This window comes from Helicoverpa zea, chromosome 22 (genome assembly GCF_022581195.2).
Source record: "Helicoverpa zea isolate HzStark_Cry1AcR chromosome 22, ilHelZeax1.1, whole genome shotgun sequence".
NCBI lineage: Eukaryota > Metazoa > Arthropoda > Insecta > Lepidoptera > Noctuidae > Helicoverpa > Helicoverpa zea.
The window spans coordinates 2,812,800-2,834,682 of record NC_061473.1 but is presented as its reverse complement, the minus strand read 5'-3'; the positions used below and the strand labels follow the sequence as shown (position 1 = coordinate 2,834,682).

At 34.5% G+C, this 21,883-nt stretch overlaps 1 protein-coding gene across 34 annotated transcripts in view; it reads left to right on the top strand.

The window, feature by feature from the left end:
• The window catches only part of LOC124641568 (microtubule-actin cross-linking factor 1), a 319,179-nt gene that overhangs the window by 162,452 nt on the left and 134,844 nt on the right, over positions 1-21,883 (top strand). For 29 of the 34 annotated variants that reach the window (XM_047179703.1, XM_047179702.1, XM_047179687.1 and 26 more), the window contains exons 1-2: positions 6,004-6,138; positions 10,091-10,775. The exons of the other annotated variants lie outside the window; for them this stretch is intronic. In XM_047179703.1, the coding sequence (XP_047035659.1) occupies positions 10,140-10,775 (636 nt within the window). In that variant the 5' untranslated portion in view covers positions 6,004-6,138; positions 10,091-10,139. Of the gene's footprint in view, positions 1-6,003; positions 6,139-10,090; positions 10,776-21,883 lie in introns of those variants that run through there. 34 annotated transcript variants of the gene reach the window in all.

Genomic DNA, 21,883 nt, shown 5'->3' with positions numbered 1-21,883 from the left:
AAATCGCGCCCAAAGAAGTCGGTTACAAACCTACAAACATACAGGTGAAGCTAATAAAAAGCGTGTAAAAAGAATCGTGTTTGATGTTCGTTTTATGAAATTGCTTGTCAAATCTTTCTAGCAATCAATGTCCCCAAATCTATATTCATCTGACATTCATTACCTGAATTGATATTGAGATTTACGTGAACTTCATACTCATAGTGGAAAATTCAAATATTCAGTTGCATACAAGCCAAATTGATAAAATTATCCTGCTCGTAAAATCATATTTCAGGTAAAACAATACACAGGTTTAAAAATAAACACGGCTGTATTGTGATGACGTCACATTGATTTGACATTGTCCTTGTTTGTTCAAGGTCTTTGCCGCGCACCGCTACTAGCGCCATCTAGTTTTTGTACGCGTAAACGCTAAACGTATTAAGTTTTTTGTTTGCGAGTGTACTTTCATAAGAAAGATGATTGAAAAATTAATAGTAAAAATAAAGATTTTGAAAATTAATATAAATACAATGCGATGTCATAATAAAGTGAATTGATTTCTTTGAAAGTTCAAATGTTAACCTTGCACTTTTACTCACAATGATATGTCATGTTTTTTTTTGTTTACTTTAAGTTCAAAGTCGTGAAATTCTTATTTAGTTTGATACGAGAGCACAATAACTTGACTGATGCTTTTCGTGTTTTGAATTATTTTTGATCGACAGCGCCATCTCTGACAAAAAGCGAGAAGTTATTACTTTTTGTTACGGTTGTCGTTAGAATAACGATTTTTATGATTAATGTGCGGTCTTTTTTTTTTTATTTGAAGTTTCAACAACATTACTTTCATTATCATATTCACCTTATGAGTAGAACAGTACCATTTTCGTCTTTGTTTCATTTTAATTATACATATTCATGCATCTTTCTTTTTCTGGCCTCCCTATGTAACCAGAAGGGATTTTTTATTTAAACACCTTTCAGCTGTACTTTAACATACCCTATTCACCATTTCTTTTACAACAGCGATACCATCTAAATCCTAAAAATACCAAGTGAACTTCAAGACAATGCCTCACATTCCTTCTCCACCAGTAGGCAGATAATTTGCATACTTATCAGTCCCGCCTTCCGGTTCGGTATCAAGTACCTCAGTTCAGGGTGACCTATAGGCCGTAGGGACTATGTAGGTCGGTTCGAAGGCTGAGCACCAGATGTTGACGCCTACAGTACGCCCTCGCGCCCTCTTGTGTAACAGTTTCTTCATATTTTTCTCGTGTCCTGTCTTTAAAATGATTTAGTGGTATTTTGTAAGGTTATTAACCCTTAACAACCCACAAGTGTCTTGCGGACACATTTTTGCGTTTATGTTTTCATAAAAACGAAAATATTTCTTTTTATGAATCGGCCTTTTATCTAATTTATCACCAATGTTTTACGAATCTAAATGTGCAATGAAAATATTTGTAATATGAATAGTTTATTATTTTTGGTTAATAAACGAAAATAGCACTTCATTAACCCATAAGTGTCCAACAGACACAGTAACATTTTGTTTGATTCGAGTGTGAAGGTAGATTGTTTTTTTATTTACATTTACTTATGTAATCTTATGGTGTCGGGCGCCATGCAAAATGTGGCGGGGTCAAATCGGGAAACTACTCAATCATCAGAACCTGCAGCGCAAAGGAAGAAGTGTTGTTATATTTGCCCTACGAAATTATCAAGGGCTTCTAAACAGTGTTGTGATAAATGCAATCGCAATGTCAGCTCTGAAAATTCTGAAAAAAATAATTATTTGTAATATCTGTAAATGAATAAGTGTAAAAAAATATTACTGAAATACATTATACTGTCTTTTTGATTCGAAATATTTTTTTTTGCTTTGTCATACCTTACCTACATTTAGAATGTGTCTGTTGGACACTACTGGTCAGTTACGTCACAAAAGCATTCTGGATAGTTAAGGGTGTATTTTCATGTCTAATTCTTGCAACCTTGCGGGCCGATTTGAAAGCATCAGGTTTGATTGAACATCGAAGAGATGCAGATTCTCAATCTCAAATCTAACTGATTATCTGAGTGCGTTCATTTGTAATTCTTTTGCTACAGTCATAATAACTATAGCTAATTGAAAACCTCATTTTTATATTAATAGGTGTCATTCTTTTTATCTTATTCGCCATCTCATTATGTTCTTTATTTAAATGTGTTGTCGTAGTCATCTCTGTCTTTATTGTTGTTTAGCGTAACAACTTTACAAGCCAATTTAGATTATATTCAATTAGATTCTATGAATATTATTATGAGAACCTACATGCTATTTAATGGAACTCTACCATTTACGGCTAGCCTCTGATTTAATACTCATATAACTTATGTACATTGTGTTTACATTTTTTGTTGCAATGATACGTGCTTCGAATCAATCGATCGGGTGTCCTTTGATCAGTATGCGGCTGCTTCTAAGATCGTTCTTAGATTTATGATAATTACTTATCATCTTCATTTTTCAAGTAAAATAATACATTTTTGCGTCTTATTCTCGATAGTTAATAGCCAGGAATAATGTTTGATAGATCAATATATTGATCTTTACCGATCATCAGTTAATCAATTGTTATTGGTGATGTCAAATCTATCAATAGGTTATGGGATAATATTGTTTCTGTTGAGCGGAAACTTCAAACGCTTCCTAGTATTCATAAGAAACAAAATATATGTAGTGACAAATTAAATTGTCATTATTATATTTTTGTAGGAAGTAAACCCACATATTATTGACGATAATTGTATGAAAAAGTCTTGTGTGTGAAGGGAGGCGTACCTTAAAAAAAACTAGCCTCTTATTAATTAATTGGTATATAAGCTAATAATATACACTACTTATTATTTAATACTCACACACTTTATTTGTACATGCGAACCTCTGGCCAGACCATTATGGTAAGTTGTCAGAGCGAAAACAAAAAGGCGCCAAAAATAAAAAAAAAGCTTGCTCGCTTGTTGATGTAATTGTCCGATAGATGGCGCTGAATGGTGCGGCGCGAAGGAGGTTCGTACTCAAGTTGCTTGGTATTTACTACACGCCTCGAGAGATGGCGTTAGTAGTCGCAATGTAATGTTAACTGGTTATTATATACTGTATTGAAGCTTTTATTATGTAGTTAAATGTTTTATGTATATTGTTATACGTATTTTATGTAGATATTTTATATGAATTTGGAATTATATTATCCATATCTATGTATTGTAGATACTATGGTATATTATGTACTTACAATGCTTTTTATGTTAACCAAGTATTATTATGTAAACGATATTTACTTGTTATGCTTATCTATATTATATAAACAGGATTAACTATAAATGGCTGCGATCTCTTTGCATAATTGTATGCCATGCTGTATACATTAGCCTTTAAAACAAAAGCTAGTGGTATGAAGTTACAGGTGGGTAGTTACAGGCCCCCACCAAATATATTCAGTTTGTTTGACAAGATAATTAAATATGAATCGTGACATACAAAAATATTACAATGGTCAACAAATTATTATTTTTTTTGGTGCAAAGGTGAAATATACAATTTCTTGTAGAATATTTGATACGTAATCGAAGTCCAGAACATAAAATTGCACTAGAACGTAGGGATTTAGAGATATACCCCTCCTAAAGTACCAAAAACGCGTTTTTTTATGAAATTTGATGTAATGTTTTGGGGACAGCAGAATTGTCTAGTAATTTCTAACTAAAGCATTAAGTAGTACTACTTTCCCCGCATTAACCCCATTTTAATTTATATTTTTGCAAGTTTTCTTTCTCAATATATACCATTTTATATCTAAAGTGGAGTTTTTTCATACTAACAGGCCAAATAAAATATAGGGAAGATCGAACTATCGTAGCTGTATACATATTTCATGAAAATTTAAACTCTTAGCGTTCGAAATAAAAATGAACTTAAATCGGGAAGAGTAGTACTATATAATGCTATAGATAGAAAATAAAAAACAATTTTGCTGTCCTTCAAATAAATCGTCAAATATCGTTAAAAAAGCGCGTTTTTGGTACTTTAGGAGGGGTATATCGCTAAATCCCTACGTGCTAGTGCAACTTTATGTTCTGAACTTCGATTACGTATCAAATAATCTATAAGAAATGATTCACCCTTGCACCAAAAATGCTGTTGACTAGTGTTAAATGTGAATGTGAATGTTGAAATTATGGTGTCGTAAGTAATATAAATAATAAAAGCTGTTTGCCTTCGGTTTCAATCGCATCCCGTGGTACTACTGCCCTTACTCGGATAAAATATAGCGAATGTCACTCGGGGATAATGTAGCCTTCCAACCGAAGTTAGTATAGTTTTTTATAATATACAAAAATATTACATAATATATGTTATCTAAAGGGCTTATTACACTTGACTAAATTAAGTCGTCTAAATGATTCAGTCACTAAATTCAGTCAAATGTAATCGCATTTAGGAAGGTTGGTTTCATTAAATCATTTAGAAACCTAATTAGAAAAACCTAGTTAGACGACTGAATTTAGTCAAATGTATCATCATCCTCCGAGCCTTTTTCCCAAACTATGTTGGGGTCGGCTTCCAGTCTAACCGGATGTAGCTGAGTACTAGTGCTTTACAAGGAGCGACTGCCCTGCCTGACCTCCTCAACCCAGTTACCCGGGCAACATTATATTAGAATTTAATATTATATAAGGCAATATTATATAAGAATTTAGTCAAATGTAATAAGCCCTATAATCAAAAATAACCAATAAAGTTAAAATATTTTACTTTTCAACGACCTAAAAAATATGCTGCCCTTATAACTAATACGACAGTCTATATAAGCAATCATAAACAACACTTCACGGCTGATATCAATCACATGTGATTGACAAGGGGACAGCTGATCGAAGAGGTTGCTATATCTCCGTAGACGGCCTACGGTGGCTACGAGCTACGCAGTGCTACGCGGATAGGGTTCAGCAATCTTAGGTGCATATATTATGGTAGATTATACTATGTGATTATACGGAAGAGTTAAATAATTAAATATAAGACCATTATTTTTGACATTAAGAAATTAAAAGATACATATCTAAATTAATAATTTACCCCCTTATAAAATCTCTAATCACCTTCTAAGCAACGTTTTAACTTATCACTACTTAAAGTCTTAAGCATTGATTAAATGTTCGTTAAGACATGCTTAAGCAACGTTTATAAGTAAGAATTTCCTTAAGCAGCCCTTAAGTATTACTTATATTTAATTCACCTTTATAAGTAAGGCTGTTATTTTCTAATTTGCACTTGACTGCGTCAAGTAACTTGCAATAAACTGTACAAATATATTTGGGGTCATATTTCCTAAAGGACTCGCACAAACGATAATACATCAAGCTACCTCAATCTGTCAAATTTCAATTCAGTAGGTTTTCAAGCTTATCAAAATAGGTGAAGGTTAATGATCAATTGGTAAATTTTCACACATTCGTGTATGTTGACCTACTGGCGTCTGTACCTACTTATTAATCTGAAAAGCAAGTGCCATATAAGCAAGTTAGTTTCTTACATAATTACGAAAATAACATAATGATTATTAGTGTAGTTATCATTGTCACACATAGGATCATTAAGTGGAGTTTTCCATAACACGAGTACAGCCACTTCAAATGTATTGAAGTAATATGATCTAATACTCAATGTTATCGACGACAAGAAAGTATTAATTACATAAATCTTGCATAGATAAATATATTTCGCTTTATCTTATGTACTAATTTTCAATAAATCTGAGTAGGCTCGATGCTCTCCATATTACAATCAAGAAAATTATCTATAACATAAAGATCTAATCGAAAATTACATAATAAAATTATCGATAACAAACACATTATAATTCAATGCAACCTTATTAAAACTCATAATCCCACGTACGAAATACTTTATTTTTTTCACCGACACAACCCGTCATGGGTAGCTTACCGTACATTTGCGCCCGCGCAGCCAGTCACCTGCATGCTACCGGCGTAGACGCGCGCGCACCGCGTTCCAAAAACAAACATTAAAAAATCGACTCCGAACACGAATTCGAAAATTAATACGACTAATCAACTAACAGTGTTTTGAAAATCGAACTAGTGGGTGTGTAGTGTTTTTTTTTTGTGTAGTGATGTGAAATTAGGATTCGATACGATTTTTCGACGTTTACCGATACCGGTGACAACTAACGGTTTTGTAGCAGCATTGTAGTTATCAATGGAGTTCAATGAAGATGCTCCGATTCTGAAATATCTGTTAATTAGTGCATATTGCTCTATTAGTTACAAGGACCCTTGTGTTATGCTCGTTCAACACTAATTTCGTTATACTTAGCATTGTTTTTTTAACGTACATTGATTTGTTAGATGGAGTGACGTCACTGCATTAATTCGAATATAGAGCCTAAGGGCGCATCCCACGCTATTTCGCAATCAAACCTTATTGGAACAGTTTTGAAATCAACCTTCAGAGACCTTTAATTCTGCAGCTCATACATAACATCACCTAGTTTCATTTCAGTTCAAATTATCACTTATATTTATTCGCATAACGGTGTAGCACCAATCCATGATAATCATAATAATATTATATCCTCTAAAATAAACTTAAATTCTATAAACTTCTAACCAATGGTGACAACTATGCAAATTGAGCACAATAAAAATCTTGACGCAGATTTAAACGTGTTTATGTAAACAAAAACAAAAGAATCTTATTGGTATGTCGTCCATTGTTTAGTGAAGTATATGGAAATAGAATGCATCTTTATTCCGGTGTATTTAAATATTTGAGAATTAACAAAGAAGATGCTAAACTAGCTAGCAATAATATTGTAGAACATACCTCAAATAGTATCATTGATATAATGGGTTCACTTATTAATATATCAAAAGGTGTTCTAGGTAGATTGCATGTAACGAAAGCAATTGCTGAATGTCTACAAGTATGCGATACAATTATGCATTTCCTTCGTTTGTCCAATGAATTCATGAAGTTTGTCAGTCTTTCGTTTCTATCTTCAACCTCTTTAATAATTGTTTTGTGAACATCTTCACTGGTCTTCATTTCACCAGGGTGGAGTCACAGATGTGAAAACACAAAGACACATTAAATTCATTATAAAAAATGCATTATGCAAGAATTCCAACGCCCAATTAAATTGTAACCGACAATTATGCTATAAAATGTCGATCCCATATAAAGTTAGCCAAGGTCCACTTATGTGGGTGTCACCATTGAATTCTAACACCTCCGTAAAAAACTATTTTACCTGTCACCCACACAGGATATTGTTGAATATAGACTGAACGTGATTTATATTGAAACAAACAAGTGGAATAAAAAACAGCTATACACTTTTATTGCGAAGCTGGTCAAAATGCTAATGACAAAATCGAGGATTTGTATGATGAACTAGATAATTTTATTAATAAAGCAGAAGTTGAAATAGTAAATAAAGATAATAAACTTGAACAAACACACGTAAAATGTACAGCTAAGCAAGAATTTGAAGTGAAAGAATTCATGTCAAACTCGCATTGCGATAAAATCGATGTTTTATTTACGCTACCGGATGCAATAACAAGTGCCAATGAGGTTCATGATGACAGCTAGATCTTATGTCATATCGAAAGTATTTAAGATAATGTACAGGAATTACGATAAAATTGATTGATCCATCGATAGAGTTGCAATGTCAACTTGCAATTGATAATGTCCTATTTTTGCATGTTTATTGCAATGATGGGTTTTATAAATTTCTTTAAGTTTACGTCCTTTTTTATCTCCCTTCCTTGATTGATCTAAGTTGATTTTATTTCTATTAAAATTTAGTCTTGTATAGGTTCTTTATTTGTTGCAGAATCATTAGTTTCTATTGCATTTACCATAGTACCACCATCGATGCGCTTGCTAAGCTCAACCAATATTCAAAGCACGTATTGCACAATAGCAAGTGGCATATTTGAAGGGGCCTCGACATAAACAATAGTAATTGGGTGGATGACTAGGTCAAAAATAAATTACGTTGTCATATTCATTTAGTGAAGCATCTAAAAATAATGTCACTTCCATTTATCGTTTTGATGGAATAATTGATTAAATTTTTTTATTGATAATATAAGCTAAAAAAGAATCCAGTTTGATGTGAAAAATCTGTGACGTCATAAGTTGCGCTTACATACATATTGCAAAGAAAGTGACAGTTTTTGACAGTTAAATAAAAGTAATGAATTTGACTCGTTGGAAACTACCGTATTAGCACATTTACCTGCCCTGGCCAGTTAGCCAACAATGTGTGGTCATCGCGCAAATATTTTATTTACTGACTTTAGTTTACTATAAACTCCGTGTCTTTGCCGTCAATAGCCTCTGGTTTAACAGTAAATTGTTCATCTTGTTATATTTATGTTTATTCAATAAGCTTCTAAAGAGCTGTTTACTAATATTGTTTAGCTTCTGTTTCTTCTTTATTAATAATATTTAGATTCTATTATAACTCATGTTTAAGAGATCTGAAATGGGGACATGTTTTTAAGTTTAGAATAGCGTTCTTCATATTGTTATGTTCCTTTCGATTGTTATCTTATTTATCAGTAACTTTATGATCCTTTCCCAGTTTCCACTATGAAAATATATTTTTAAGGAAACAGTTTTTACATGAGTTATTGCGCATGAGTAAGCTTGCTCATAACCATTTCCTACATGAAAGACTAAAGCACTGACCTTTAACTGCATATCCGTTATTTCATATTCATATAGTTCCTGGAAGTATTTTTCAATGTCTATTTATCTTAATCTAAAAGCACTTAGCACGATTTATTTAATAGAGCAATTATTTGATTGGTGCAATTGGTCGAGTGCATTACAGACGTTCTATAAATCTTATTCAAAGAAATATCCCGATGGACGTGGAGATAAAATTGTGGGATGATGTGTACGTAATTGAAATAGAAGACTAGCAGAGATTCTGAGCACTTCAAGTAATATATTTTTAGCTTCAGTTTTAGGGAAATCTTTTTGTAATGATTCAATTAGAACTCATAATGCTTGTGTATCAACATTTGAAAAAATATTATTTAAATATGGAGTAGATGTTTCACATATTTCGTTATTAGTATAAAATACATATATGAATAGTTCACGAGTTCGTGTTACTTAACCAGTGTCAGTAACTTATGTAAAAATGTTTGCTTTAACATTTGGGTCAAGTTTAGCTCTGACTTTGGCAATGACATTCTTTATTTCGTTTATGTAATTAATAGTGGTTATGTCATTTTCTTAATCAGTATTGCATTCGATATATTCATCTTTGTTAAGCATTTTAAAATTCTTTCTTCGATTAAGTATAAAAGAGATTTCGGATAAAACTTTATGTTTAAAAACACGATTTGTGAATGGAATTTAGATTTATCATTTTATCGTCTATCAAACAAGTACCCTTTAGTTTCTTCTTTCGAGTTTATTGAACTAAAACGATGTTTATTCAGCGATCAATTAACATAGAAACTGTTTCTTAAGTACGGATATTCTCGTTGAAATTTAAAATCTTGTCCTTAAGTTTCCTGCTTGCGTCCGCCGGAAGGGTCCCGCCATATTTGTGGTTCGTGCGTGCCAAACATGGCCCGGCTTCGCGCCTAATCCGTCGCTCACTTAACATACAACCACTTTTAGTTTCAACACCCATCAGTTTACTTTCTTGATTTTTTGTCTTGCGTATATATTAAAGTTTTCCTAACGTCCGTGCAAAAATTTTCAATACCATCGATATTGATTTGCGTAGCGACCTAGAATGTAATAAAATATTCGACGCGTAAAATTTTATATCAAACGAAACATTTTGTAGAAAGCAGTTAAATTATATTAACCGTTTGAACGACATTTTAGTTACTGGATCTGTAATACAATACATTAGGACAAAAGATTACAAGAAAAGAATAGCTTAGCATACCTTTCCTTAATGTCTTAAGAATTCACACCATAAGTTGTCACCGGTACATGAATAGGTAAACGCGACGCGTATCGAATCCGTAATAAGAGGGAACTCCATTGCAGAGAACAGTATTATGTGTTACGACGGCCTTAAGGCCTAAGCGGAGCGAAGATGTCGATGTATCGATTTGTGAAAGAAGGCGGAAGCAGCAAGCGTCTGTTTGTTCAGGGGACGCTAGAAAGCGATGACACGAAACCCCTGAAATCAAGCTTGAAGAAGTCCTCTCCATCGCCTGTTGGGTCTCCCATCACAACAAGTTTAAACTTGGCTTCTGTGCCCAGAAGTTTGAGAGAGGGGCTGACGAGACATGAGACAGTGTACGATGGAAACTACCCAGGAATGGAGCGATCATCGAGTTATCGATCTGGGTCTTACCGAGAGGAGAGCTACAATGGTAGAATCGTACACGATGGGAATCAGACTCACTTCGAGTACGATGGAGAGAGCGCGCTAGCCGTGCCAACGTCAGCCGGTGGCTTAGGCATGTCAGAGTTGCAGGCGATTCACACGAACAAAAGAATGTCGACCGAGGTTCTAGGCTCTTCGTTAGAGTCGACTAAAATCTCGAAGAAAGACGATGTTAGTGGTCAACGTAGGATCACTACGAGGATTGTGAGGAAGGTCACCACCTTGACTCGAGGTGAAGAGAAGGCTTCAGCAGAAGACGTAAGAGGAGGATCAGTTCACAGATCTGCTGAACATTACAGACACGTGGAAATGGAGTCATCGCTTCCTAGAAAAGTCAAGGTATTTGTTGTAACGTCATACAGTTCTTATGAGCTAATGATTAATTGAATACGTAAATGTATAATTAGTGATCTTGCTTATGTGAAGGACACAAAATCTATTCGCTTGAATATGTACTTAGTATGTATGTATCTGATGAGTACTGTAGTATTTATTTAATAGTTTAAACCGTCATGGAAGATAAATCAAAATTGAGAACAGTTCATGTTCAAAATATCACAAAAAGCGAGACTAATTGATAGAACAGTATTCCAAATCTTAATATTAGACATTTCTTTCTTAATACAGCTGTGAGAACTGAAACCATACAATTAGTTTCGAGCGATAATAATATCCTATCACAGACCATAAATGATGGCGCCTGACAAATTGATAGTCTCAATTCAGTATAAAATTACAAAGTAAAAAAGATACCCGTTAGTGTAATTACTGAAGACAGTTTACAAATGGCTGATTTTTTGGGAGATATATGTACATTCGTAGCCTAGATATTTTTGAAATAGATTCATATCACTTTTGTAGGTATTCATTACCGGCGATATTGTTTTTGTGAAAGTTATCATTAGTGCTGATGATAATATCAAAATAAGACACTTGATTACAAATAAACAAATTGCTCTTCTTGTCTGGAAATAAGAAGCTCTTCATGATACAGATATTAATGAGCTTCTTTAAACTCTCAAACAAGAGTCTTAACAACAGATTGTTCTAAGAGAAGGCTAAGAGCTACTCCTAATTTAAATAAACCACTTTTGACTCTCAAATTCAAAGCCAAAAATAAAACATCAAATGTTTAATTATGCTCTTTAGAATCACTTGAATGCAATCCAAGTGTTGGTTCGTTTGTTACATTAATCTTCTCAATTGAAAGGAGAGAGCTTCATTCCAATCGTGATTTTGTAAGGACTGTTTCGCCATATGGCAAGCCTTTGTTGTCGAGTAGGTTAAACCGTTGACTTTAGATGTATGTCAAACATGCTTAGGACTTCCATTTTTGACATCCCTGTCACTTTCATGTGGCTGGCTGTTAATATCTGTACGGCATATCTTGCCGCATCTTATTGAACTTTTGCATTAACTTCTGCATTGGCTTCGTATTGTTTACCAACATCAATAAACGAGTTTGTCTATTTTATTAATTTGCGCTTCAAGATAACCTATTTACGCTGGCTTTATCTTTATTTTTATAGTTTTGACCTGTTGTTTCATAACTCTGTTAGTTTCGCTCGTATACTTACTCAAAGGACATGCTCAAATTGATCAAATGCTTACCTCAAATCGGTCGTGATTTATTGAAGTAGTAATTCATAAAGAATAATACAGTTGAGTAATTCTAAATCGTCGAGTAACCTGCGCTCGGGCAGGCTAATCGTCGTCCATTTTGCTATGCAAATGACAATAACGAAGTGCGCACGAGTGACCCATACAGCCAGGGTGACGTCAGCGTCGATTTTATCGATAACCTTACTACATAGGATTTTGGCTCGCTATGGACTTATTCATAAATGTTTTTCGAACTGTGTTGTTTGTAGTTGAAGGTAATTTAATTATCCGGTTTGTGAGTTAATTTGTGTTTTTGCTATCAGAGGTTTTCCTTACTTGCAAAGATGTTTACCTTACTTGTTGACGAATCTAGGATTTGCTGGATTCTACCAACGATATCTTGAGTACCAAAAGGGTTGACCATTGTAACAACTCTTCAATAGTATGTTCAATTCAAAGTGGATGCTTAGACTATGTAATAATTTTATGAACAACAATAGTTCGCTATCTACCCAAATGGATAAACTATGAAGACGCCTTTGGCGACCTGAGGCGGCGCTTGGCAACTATGCTTATTGCATATTAATCGTTGCGGTAAAGTCTCTTTATATCGAGAGGTACATAATAATTATTGTAGCGACTAACCCTTAGTTTTGAGATTCTAGGTTATAGGGACTATGGAATGTTTTTAAATCCATAGCATCTTTTCGATAACCAATGCCTTCTGTGTGTTAGTGTCAGTAGTGAGTTTTTCGTGCTCTACTGTGTTAAGACCTTATCACCCATAAATCTTAATGATGTTCACTGACCATACAATCCTTTAAAAATCCTTTCATATTCTCCCTCTGAAGTCATCGAAGCAGAAATCCTTGCCAGACTGACAAATTGATTGATCATTATCAAATTCGCATGAATATTTATATTTCATTTGAGTTAAAGCTTCTTGACTAAGGTCAATGTTTGATTTTCAGTTGTGCAATAGCCTCTTATTGATTAATTATTTTTGAAATTGACTCATGATGTTAGTTCATCGCTTGCTCGCTTCACATCGTAGGAGTGAGTTTATGTGTAAGCTATTTAAGAAATATTTTTCCTTCATTATCAATCTTAATAGATTAAGGATTTGATTGCTTACAAGTTTGCATTCATCGTGCATGATAATGATCTCATTAATAACTAAGAAATATGCTTTGTTTTAGTTTCATTTGCTCCACTATTGAAAGCTACAATGTGATATATCTCTATAATTTGTGAAGAATCCAAACCTCTAATTTAGCTCTATCTATCAACGAACAAATAAGCGAAACAAACAATGGTATTGTGTTTAGATGTCCGACCTGTGCCAAAGCCCTTCTTGCAGCTGATAGAAAGTATCTGATAAAGTCAATTGTACTGTAAAGTTCAACTCTTGAAATAAACTCAGTAATGTCACGATGGAGCCGACCCCTCATGGAAATACCAGCTTTATACCTCTTGAAATAAAGATGGTATTCGGATGTTAGTTTCTGGTATTTCAGTAACCTACTTTTGACAGTATATGATCACATGCATGCAGAATGCGATGTCGGGTTGAAGATTAACAACCTCTTGCGTACATTGTTCAGGTTCGGAAGTATTTATGTGAAGGGAACGTATTGCCTCAAGTGATAAAGTATTGTGAAGGAATGGGGATAAAGTGCACTGAGTGGATGGGCTGAGGATGAATTGAGAAATGATGTGGCTATTGAATTTAGAAAGGAGGTAGGATGAATGAATAGTAAGAGGTATCATTATGCCAAGTTCCAATAGCAGATAGATCAAGTGTAATTTGAGACGTACAGAACCTCAAGCTACATAAGTACATATTAGCATACTAATATTGTAGTTTTATTTAACAATATACAACCTGAAGTTGTAAAAGATGATGGCGTCTTTCAAATTGCTAAACTGACAGAAACGGAATGCATGCAAGATATGTGGACAGGCCCAATATTGTTAGTTTAATATTGTTATTTGTTTTCAATAGACTCGCGCAGTGTGCTGAAATTTTTGTGACCTACTGTGTAATCTTGATTCTCTTTTCAGTAATTTAGTTTTTCTTATACATTTGTTATGGTTTTCTATATTATCTTCTTTTGCTATTGTGATGCCGATTACTCACACATCAGTGCTGTCATTCAAGTCATTCTGTGTCATATTTACTTTCTCTTATTTACACACTTCCTGTCTTTGCCTCAAAATGTCCTTATTTCTAAGTTTAGTTTCGCTTTGATTCAATGTTCTATAACATTGTTCGGCATTATCTTACTTAACAACAGCAATTTATAAGCAATTATGATGTAAATACAGCACCTATTTATATTCCACAGTCGGCCAAAGGTCCACTCAGTTCAAGATTGTTAAATAAGAAGTCATTAACATGTTCATTGTTTAAGAAAATTTTAATGTTTCTTAAGTAGACAATTTTAGCAGTAATTACCGTGTCCTCTGGTCTCAAATGTACCTTATGGCTAATGGTACTAATTGAGTCCCTCTTTGTACATTATTAGATGACTCGCTCAATTTTCGAATCGATCGAAGTCAATTAATTCTGATCGCTCGTCTTTGGGCGGAATCCCATCGATCCTACCTATCCTACATGAGCCCCAATATATCATATAGTTCGTACATACATATTAGTGCCGTGATTTGAGCGTTAGTGTGTTTGAATTCTACAGGATCAGTTTTGCCAACCATTTGCTGACAAGCTGCTGCTTCTACCTCATTATCAGCTTCTTTGTGATGATTAAGAGTAATAATAGTTAATCTTCCAAACAGTTGATTAGAGTGGCATGCAAATTGTACACTTTCAGTGGCGTGTCTGATCTCACGGCCTGATGCCTTCACGATTGTAGGGAAGAAAAAACGATAATTAGATAATTATCAGCGTTATTTATTGAGGATTTCCTTTTGTCTGCTGTTTTATTGTGAAAGATTATGTCATGGTTCTTAAGGGCTTAGTCATAGCTTTTTCCCCTCGTTTTTGAAACTGCCATATTACTTATGGCTTCTAAATTCTATCTATTTTTTTATCTTCCCCATCATTCGTACAGCGTGTTGTTTATACTTTTCCTCTTTAAACAGCCAGTTAACATAATTCATGTTAATTTAGGGGAGTGTTCGACTTTCCGCTTTACACATCCTTGCATAAAAACTGGTCAGACAACCAATTTCACTATTCAATGGTTTTAGTTCCGAGGGAACGTGGGATCATCGAATCGGAACTTGATTTATAAATTGACATCATCCGTTTGTACAGTCAAGGAGAGAATACACACCACATTTTTTACATACATTGATGATCTGATAATAATAGGAATTTATTCTGCAATAATAATTAATTAATATTGCCGCCTTCTCGCAATTATCTTGTCTAAAAATCAAGCGCATTTGTCGACTGTACCCATGATTGTACAGTTGAATACAAAACTGATAATGGTGCACAATGGTGTGTGTGAAGATTGTCTCGCGAGCGTCTCCGATGTGGTCTCACGCGAGATCCGTAATGCATTTGTTGCTAGGCGCGTTTTGTTAATGGTTTAGCATTAGTTAAGTGACTGTAGTCCAATACATACTGATATTAGATGCTGTTTTAGGTTCAGGAATGTCTGTTTGTAGCTTCTTTTTCCATGAGTTACTGTCAGTATTGTTATTTTTATAATAAGTATGCTTAGTTTTTATGTACTCTATACTACTTAATGTTATAGTGAATATGATCATTGTTTACCTTCTATTATATACGTTACTGCGCCGTGCACCGTGTACTGTCAGGGACTCAAAATAAAAGTAACCTAACTTCACTTTTTGGTTTCTGCTGATATAAACTTAAAAATTGCAATTATTTTTGTACCACGCTGTACACTTGCATACATGATTACCATGATAATCAGGAAGGAGTTTTTGTTACTTCTTCGACGAAGAAAGTTAAGCGGAGCGACGCCAATGTGATGACCGTTTTTTGTGCAACCTAATGTAATTTGCTTAGAGGCGTATTTTACTTTCTTCGGTTAGCCTATAAATTCATGTAAAAATCTTGTTATGGATGAACGAACTATTAAGGGTTTTACCAGCTGTATTGCTTTATTAAATCCCTTATTGTTTCTAGCATTCCTAGTATTGTTAATGCAAAAACTAGTTGGTTTGCTTGTTAGTCTTTCACGAACGGCGGGGTGGTACCATATTGACGTAAATAGGTTGACATAGAATACCATACAGGAGTTTTTTATACGGCTGCAGGATGTTAGGAAGGGAGGATTCCTTAGGAAGGGAAGCTGAAAACAGCTATGAATATGTTTTAATTCTACTTCCAAATATTTATTGTTTGTTCGATCTTACTCAAATGATGCAGCACAAAATCCTTGTCCAGCTTTATAACAATACGTAAGACAATAAGATAACTTGTTCGTGACTGCAGATTAGACTCAGGTACCAAACACGTGTTTAGGTATTACTTCTTACTATCCATAGTTCACACGTGCCTCATTATAATTTGTTTAGTTAAATGTATACTAGCTGTTTAATGCGGCTGTAGTTTGAAATTTTTACGTAGGTACTTATTGCAACCATCGCTTGGCGTTCATTTTGAGGGCAAAAAAACAACTTATCTTTCAAAATTATGAATTAGCTTAGACACTCTTAAATAGTTCCTGAAGCCGTATTATTTTGGGTTTCTAAGTACTGAAGTTAATTTAACCAAAATATTTGTATAACAGTCGCTCCTTGTAGAACACTGGCACTCAGCTGCATCGAGTTTACACTTCAAGCCGACCCCAACATAGTTGAGAAAAGGCTCTTAAGAAGATGATGATATTGTAATTGTCCAGCAATGTCCAGCCAATGATCAGCTAATAGCTCAGTCCAGCTAATAACCAATGAATATACTAATCACAGAAGCGTGAGTCGTCTGCTGCAGAGATTTCTAAGATTAGTCATAGTTTCGCGACGAACGGCGCGGGCGCACCGCACGCGGTTACGCCTCGCTGACCGTGCTGTCGAAACGATGTAGCATAGGGTTTGAGTAACAATGAGGATTTTTATTACTTTACTGGTTTTTGGATGGAAGTAACATCCGTCTTTGTGAGTTCAGAATAGCCTGGATAGGGTTAAAACTGATATTAAGGGTAGAAATTAAGTATTCATCGAAGATGTACAGTTGGATGCCAAGGGTCTTGTTGATCATTTAGAAATCCGGTATGCTTGATGCATCGATGTTTATATGAAAACTAGACTGTAAGGAAATCGGTTTTGTTTATAATATGTATTGTTATGTTCGTAATACCCAATTCATGTTAAAAATATTTTGCCGTAATTCCTACTTTAAAAAACACGCGATTAAATTCCAATCGCCAGTTCTGCCACACACGGCGGTTCGCAAAAAATCCAAGATGGCTGCCCAGTCTTAAACTTTACAATTAATTGTGGTATTTCTTGAACTGTATATTAACCCGTGTCGTAAACGGTAGCTGCAGGGTTAACGGTGACTTGCTCGCTCGCCGTATCTCGACCATAACGTACGGGTTATATAATATTAATTCTGCCTACTGTGACTTTCAGGTCTTTGACGTTATGCGGGCGTTTGGCCGAATATTTTTCTAATTTTGTTAATTGTAAAGTAAACTCTGTTATAAGTTGCATAGTGTTAACTTTGTATCGAAATGCAGAAGTTGGCTATATAATACAAGCATTACACGAAGTATGAGATGCCGCCTAACAACATGACGTATGAATTTAGTCGTGGATTTCAGATACATATTCGTTCCTACAAAGTCCTATATTGAAAGATACATAAAACATAGTTGAAGAAACCTCAAAACAGCTGTGTAGATGTCAAAAGCGAGTATTCGAGATCGTCGTTATAAGGCTTCGTAAAATTAAAGCCTGTCCCCCATCAATAGGCGAGAAATATCAGGCCAGCATTTCCATAGGGATTTCCATAGGCCCCCCTATTCCTAACGAACAACAGACTGTGAATATATGACGAAGTATCCGGAAGCTAACCGTAATAATAAATACCAAAATATGCTCCTGTATAAGCCTTCCAGTATCATCACGTAGCATCTAAGATACCTTCCTGATAATTGCTCTCAAGCTAAAATAAGACATATAGGCATATAACCAATAAAATCTCTTTGGATGATGCTAAACTTCTAGCAATTTTATTTCGCGGACATTCAACACTAGGGTTCGCGGCATATAACCGGCGCAAGATGGCGGACAGGAAGCACGTACAGGTGCGCTGCGCCCGCGCACATGACACGCGCATGCGCGGCGAAGCGTTAACGTGAACTTGACGGCGTGCCGTATGGACGGGCTTCAAGTTAGAGGGGTGCGGTGGACGATGACATTCTGTCGCTGTGTGTTTTATGGAATTTGATGATGGGAGGTCTAATTATACTTAACTTTGTTCTTCGTTGTTTAGTGGACTTCTTAAGTCTTTCTATACCTTTACCAATAAGCTCCTGGACTGTTCCTTTATTTGGTAAATACTTTTATGTGCTCAATGCTGCACTGAACATAATCCAAGAGTAATGAAATCATTAGAGGAGCTGTTTAAGCTCCTTTCGAGTAACATAACCAAATATGACGACAGCAACTTTCCATACATACGTCCAGTCGTAAAACCCACGTTTCATATAACATGGGTAATCTGAACCTAATCCTAGGACAGAGTAACACGTAACATCGAAAGTGGTGGTTCCGCGCTAATAACCCCGCTGCGCCGGCGCCGCTAGAAAGCAAAGGGCTGCCTCACACTAATTGGGAAAGTGAGAACGCGATAAATATGCGACACTATAGCCGTGTGAATGCGGATTTAAATTTAGATGTTTGGACTTGTTTGTGATTAATTTTGTGGTTATATGAAGAGAGTATTCTATGGTTTACAGATGCAATTTAAGTTAGGGGTACTATGACTGACGTGGTTGAGGTAGAGGTTAAGGAAATAGTTCTTGGTGTCTCTCGGAAGTGGCTTTTTTCCAGAGTAGGAGCTTTTCTCCTTCATATAAGAGAGAATGCGATATAGAACTCCTTGATATAGAAGTACAGTCACTATACATACTTCAAAGTTCAAAATAATTTTACCCGACATCTATAATATCTTGGCTATGTCTACAATTCCCACGTTAACTATATCATTGCTCCGTCAAAACATTTTAACAAGACCAACAGTAGTCTGTAACTGTGCTCAAAAACCTAATCTTTGATCAAAGCATTCTGCACGTTCGCCACATTTTTGCGACTTTATATCTTGGAGTAGCGATTAAATGCTACCAGTTTGCAGGTTCTGAGAAATTGCAGCTATCATGTCGTTTGAGTCATATGAAGTACTTGTGAAATGTGTGAACAGAAGTGCAGGTGATACTTGATTTGATAATGATAAGAAGGTTATAGCTAATGCTGGCGTTAAGGAAGGCAATTAATATTTAGTAACTTTTAAAAAGATCTAAGAATATGGTTGTCTTGCTTTGAATAAGAGTGATATAGGTATTTATGTAAATTTTATTGCAGTTGAACAAATTCATTGACACAAAAGAGATGTAGAAGAAATAATAGTTCAAATCGAACTAAATCGTTCTGTTTATAAATGTCTCCTAAGTAAGATTTGGCTGTCCTGTTCCTAAACTATCTATCAATGTATTTTATTTATTCTTGACATGTTGTTAGCAGTACTACTTTGAAAATTTCTTACTACCTTAGTTTTATACTGTTTGAAATATTCGCAAAATATGCAAATTCTAGCCTAGCTAGTACAATTTCCGTTGCCATGACATCACTAGTTATATTTATTGGTGCACCGTTAATTTTGTTTTCCGTTTTAATCTCGTTAATGATCTCAGTAACTTTATTTATATTGTCACATAACTTGTTTTTATTATTATTCGTAGGATTTAGATTAGGTAGTTCTAGTATTTTATTTAATTAAATAGAACAGTTTTGAGTTTAAAGCAGTAAATCTATGAATGTATAATGATTAAGATAAAAACTTTCTGAATTTTTGAGATCTCAATTAAGTTCACTACTGTTATAATGATAATATTTACATAACTTGGAAGTATATGATCTCTTATTTTGCTGTGTTCTACTTTAAAAATATTGTGGTCAGATGCAACGTTCCCTCAATTCATAGTTGGCAATTGAATTTCAATTTTATTAAGCATATTGAAAAATAAATTCTAATTAGTGCTCTCAATATTGATGATCTATAAAAACATGCTATTCAAATTATGCTTTATAGGTAAAAAAGAGCATTTATGCAGATCCATTAAATATGACCTCCATATGTCTTTGATGGACTACGTTGCACTTAACAACCTATATCCGCTGCAGTTATTTTATTCTTCTTTAGTTGTATCTTTATCCTCATTTCAAAGGTCTTCAAGAGCCTGTTAATCTTCAGAGAGTAAATCTCGACATGTGAGCATATGAACAGTTAATGCTGTTGACTTGAAATCCTTATATAGTATTGTCTGGTGAGATTCAGGTCCATATGATCTCATGCTAACTGTATTTTAGAATGTCTTTGTCGTTCGAACAAGTTTTATGATTCCAATTTATTGTCATATTTGGCGATCCAAATTTTTCATCATTTTAAATCAAATAAATGTTTTCTTTATATGTTATATTTGAATTGTTATGAACGTGAGGTTTTGCATAATAATTTTGCTATTTGAATGTAAATAGGTCAAAATCCCCATTTCGTTTGGACAGAATCCAAGTGAATATTGAATATTTGTACTGTATGAACTATGCAGTTCTTATTATAGTTCCAAATAAAGGCTTCATATAAAAATGGCAATTACAAGAAAGATGTGAAAATTAACAGGTTTCTGGAAGCAATTGATGAATGCAAGCAGCTGCAACAGAACCCGTTCTTGTCCAAATTAATGGACATAACAATAACTTTAAAGACTGCAATACTTTTTACTACAAAGTTTATACTATCACCTGTGTGCTGATCGGCTGCAAATTAATTTAAAAGACATACTATTTCTTCAGTTTCCACAACACTGAAGATTTTTTTATTGCGTGTGAATAGCCGCGAGCGGAAAATATTCTCAAGTTCCAAGCTTCAAATTGGATACTAAATCTCTTTATTATCTTGAATGTGCACGAGAGACATTCATTTCCCAGATTGAATCTTCATACCTTACAATTAAACCTACCATTGTTTTTACAGCAAAATCTTCATATCCATTTATCATAGCTATTAATATGTTAACTCCTACATGTATTTCTTTTAAGTTTTTGTTCATACGATTGTACTGTTTTCCATATATGGGTATGATGTCAACTTAGATATGATCTCAGCCGTCAGTACTGTCGATTATATGTAGTGTTTTGTTTTATGTGCCATTTTATGGACTGATCTCAATATTGTTTATACAGTCGTCAATAACTTGATTCTGACTTAAATGGTTTGCCGCTAGGTAATTAATGCATAGTTTTTGTTGTTTTGAATTCAGATATCCTTTAGTTTTTCTATCGCAAGGTTAATCGCCATGTTTTGATCAATGTTTTATTTTATCACTTGCAGTAACTTTTTGCCATGTTCAAATCCTGCAAGATTTAAATAACTTTCCATATGCTCAGATTTATAATTTTATCTCCAGAATATGTCACGTACAGAAAATTACGGCACAATAGAAATGCGAAAGCCTACCTATAACATACCTTTCATCAAGATGTAACCAAACCATCATTTAAAACTTAAACTGCAGCTCACAGCATTTAATACACGCACTTAGATAAGGCTAACAATCGGCCGATTCTTCAGCCGGTACAATGGAGGGTTCCCAGTATATCGGCCGACAATCAGCCGTCTGCCGGGG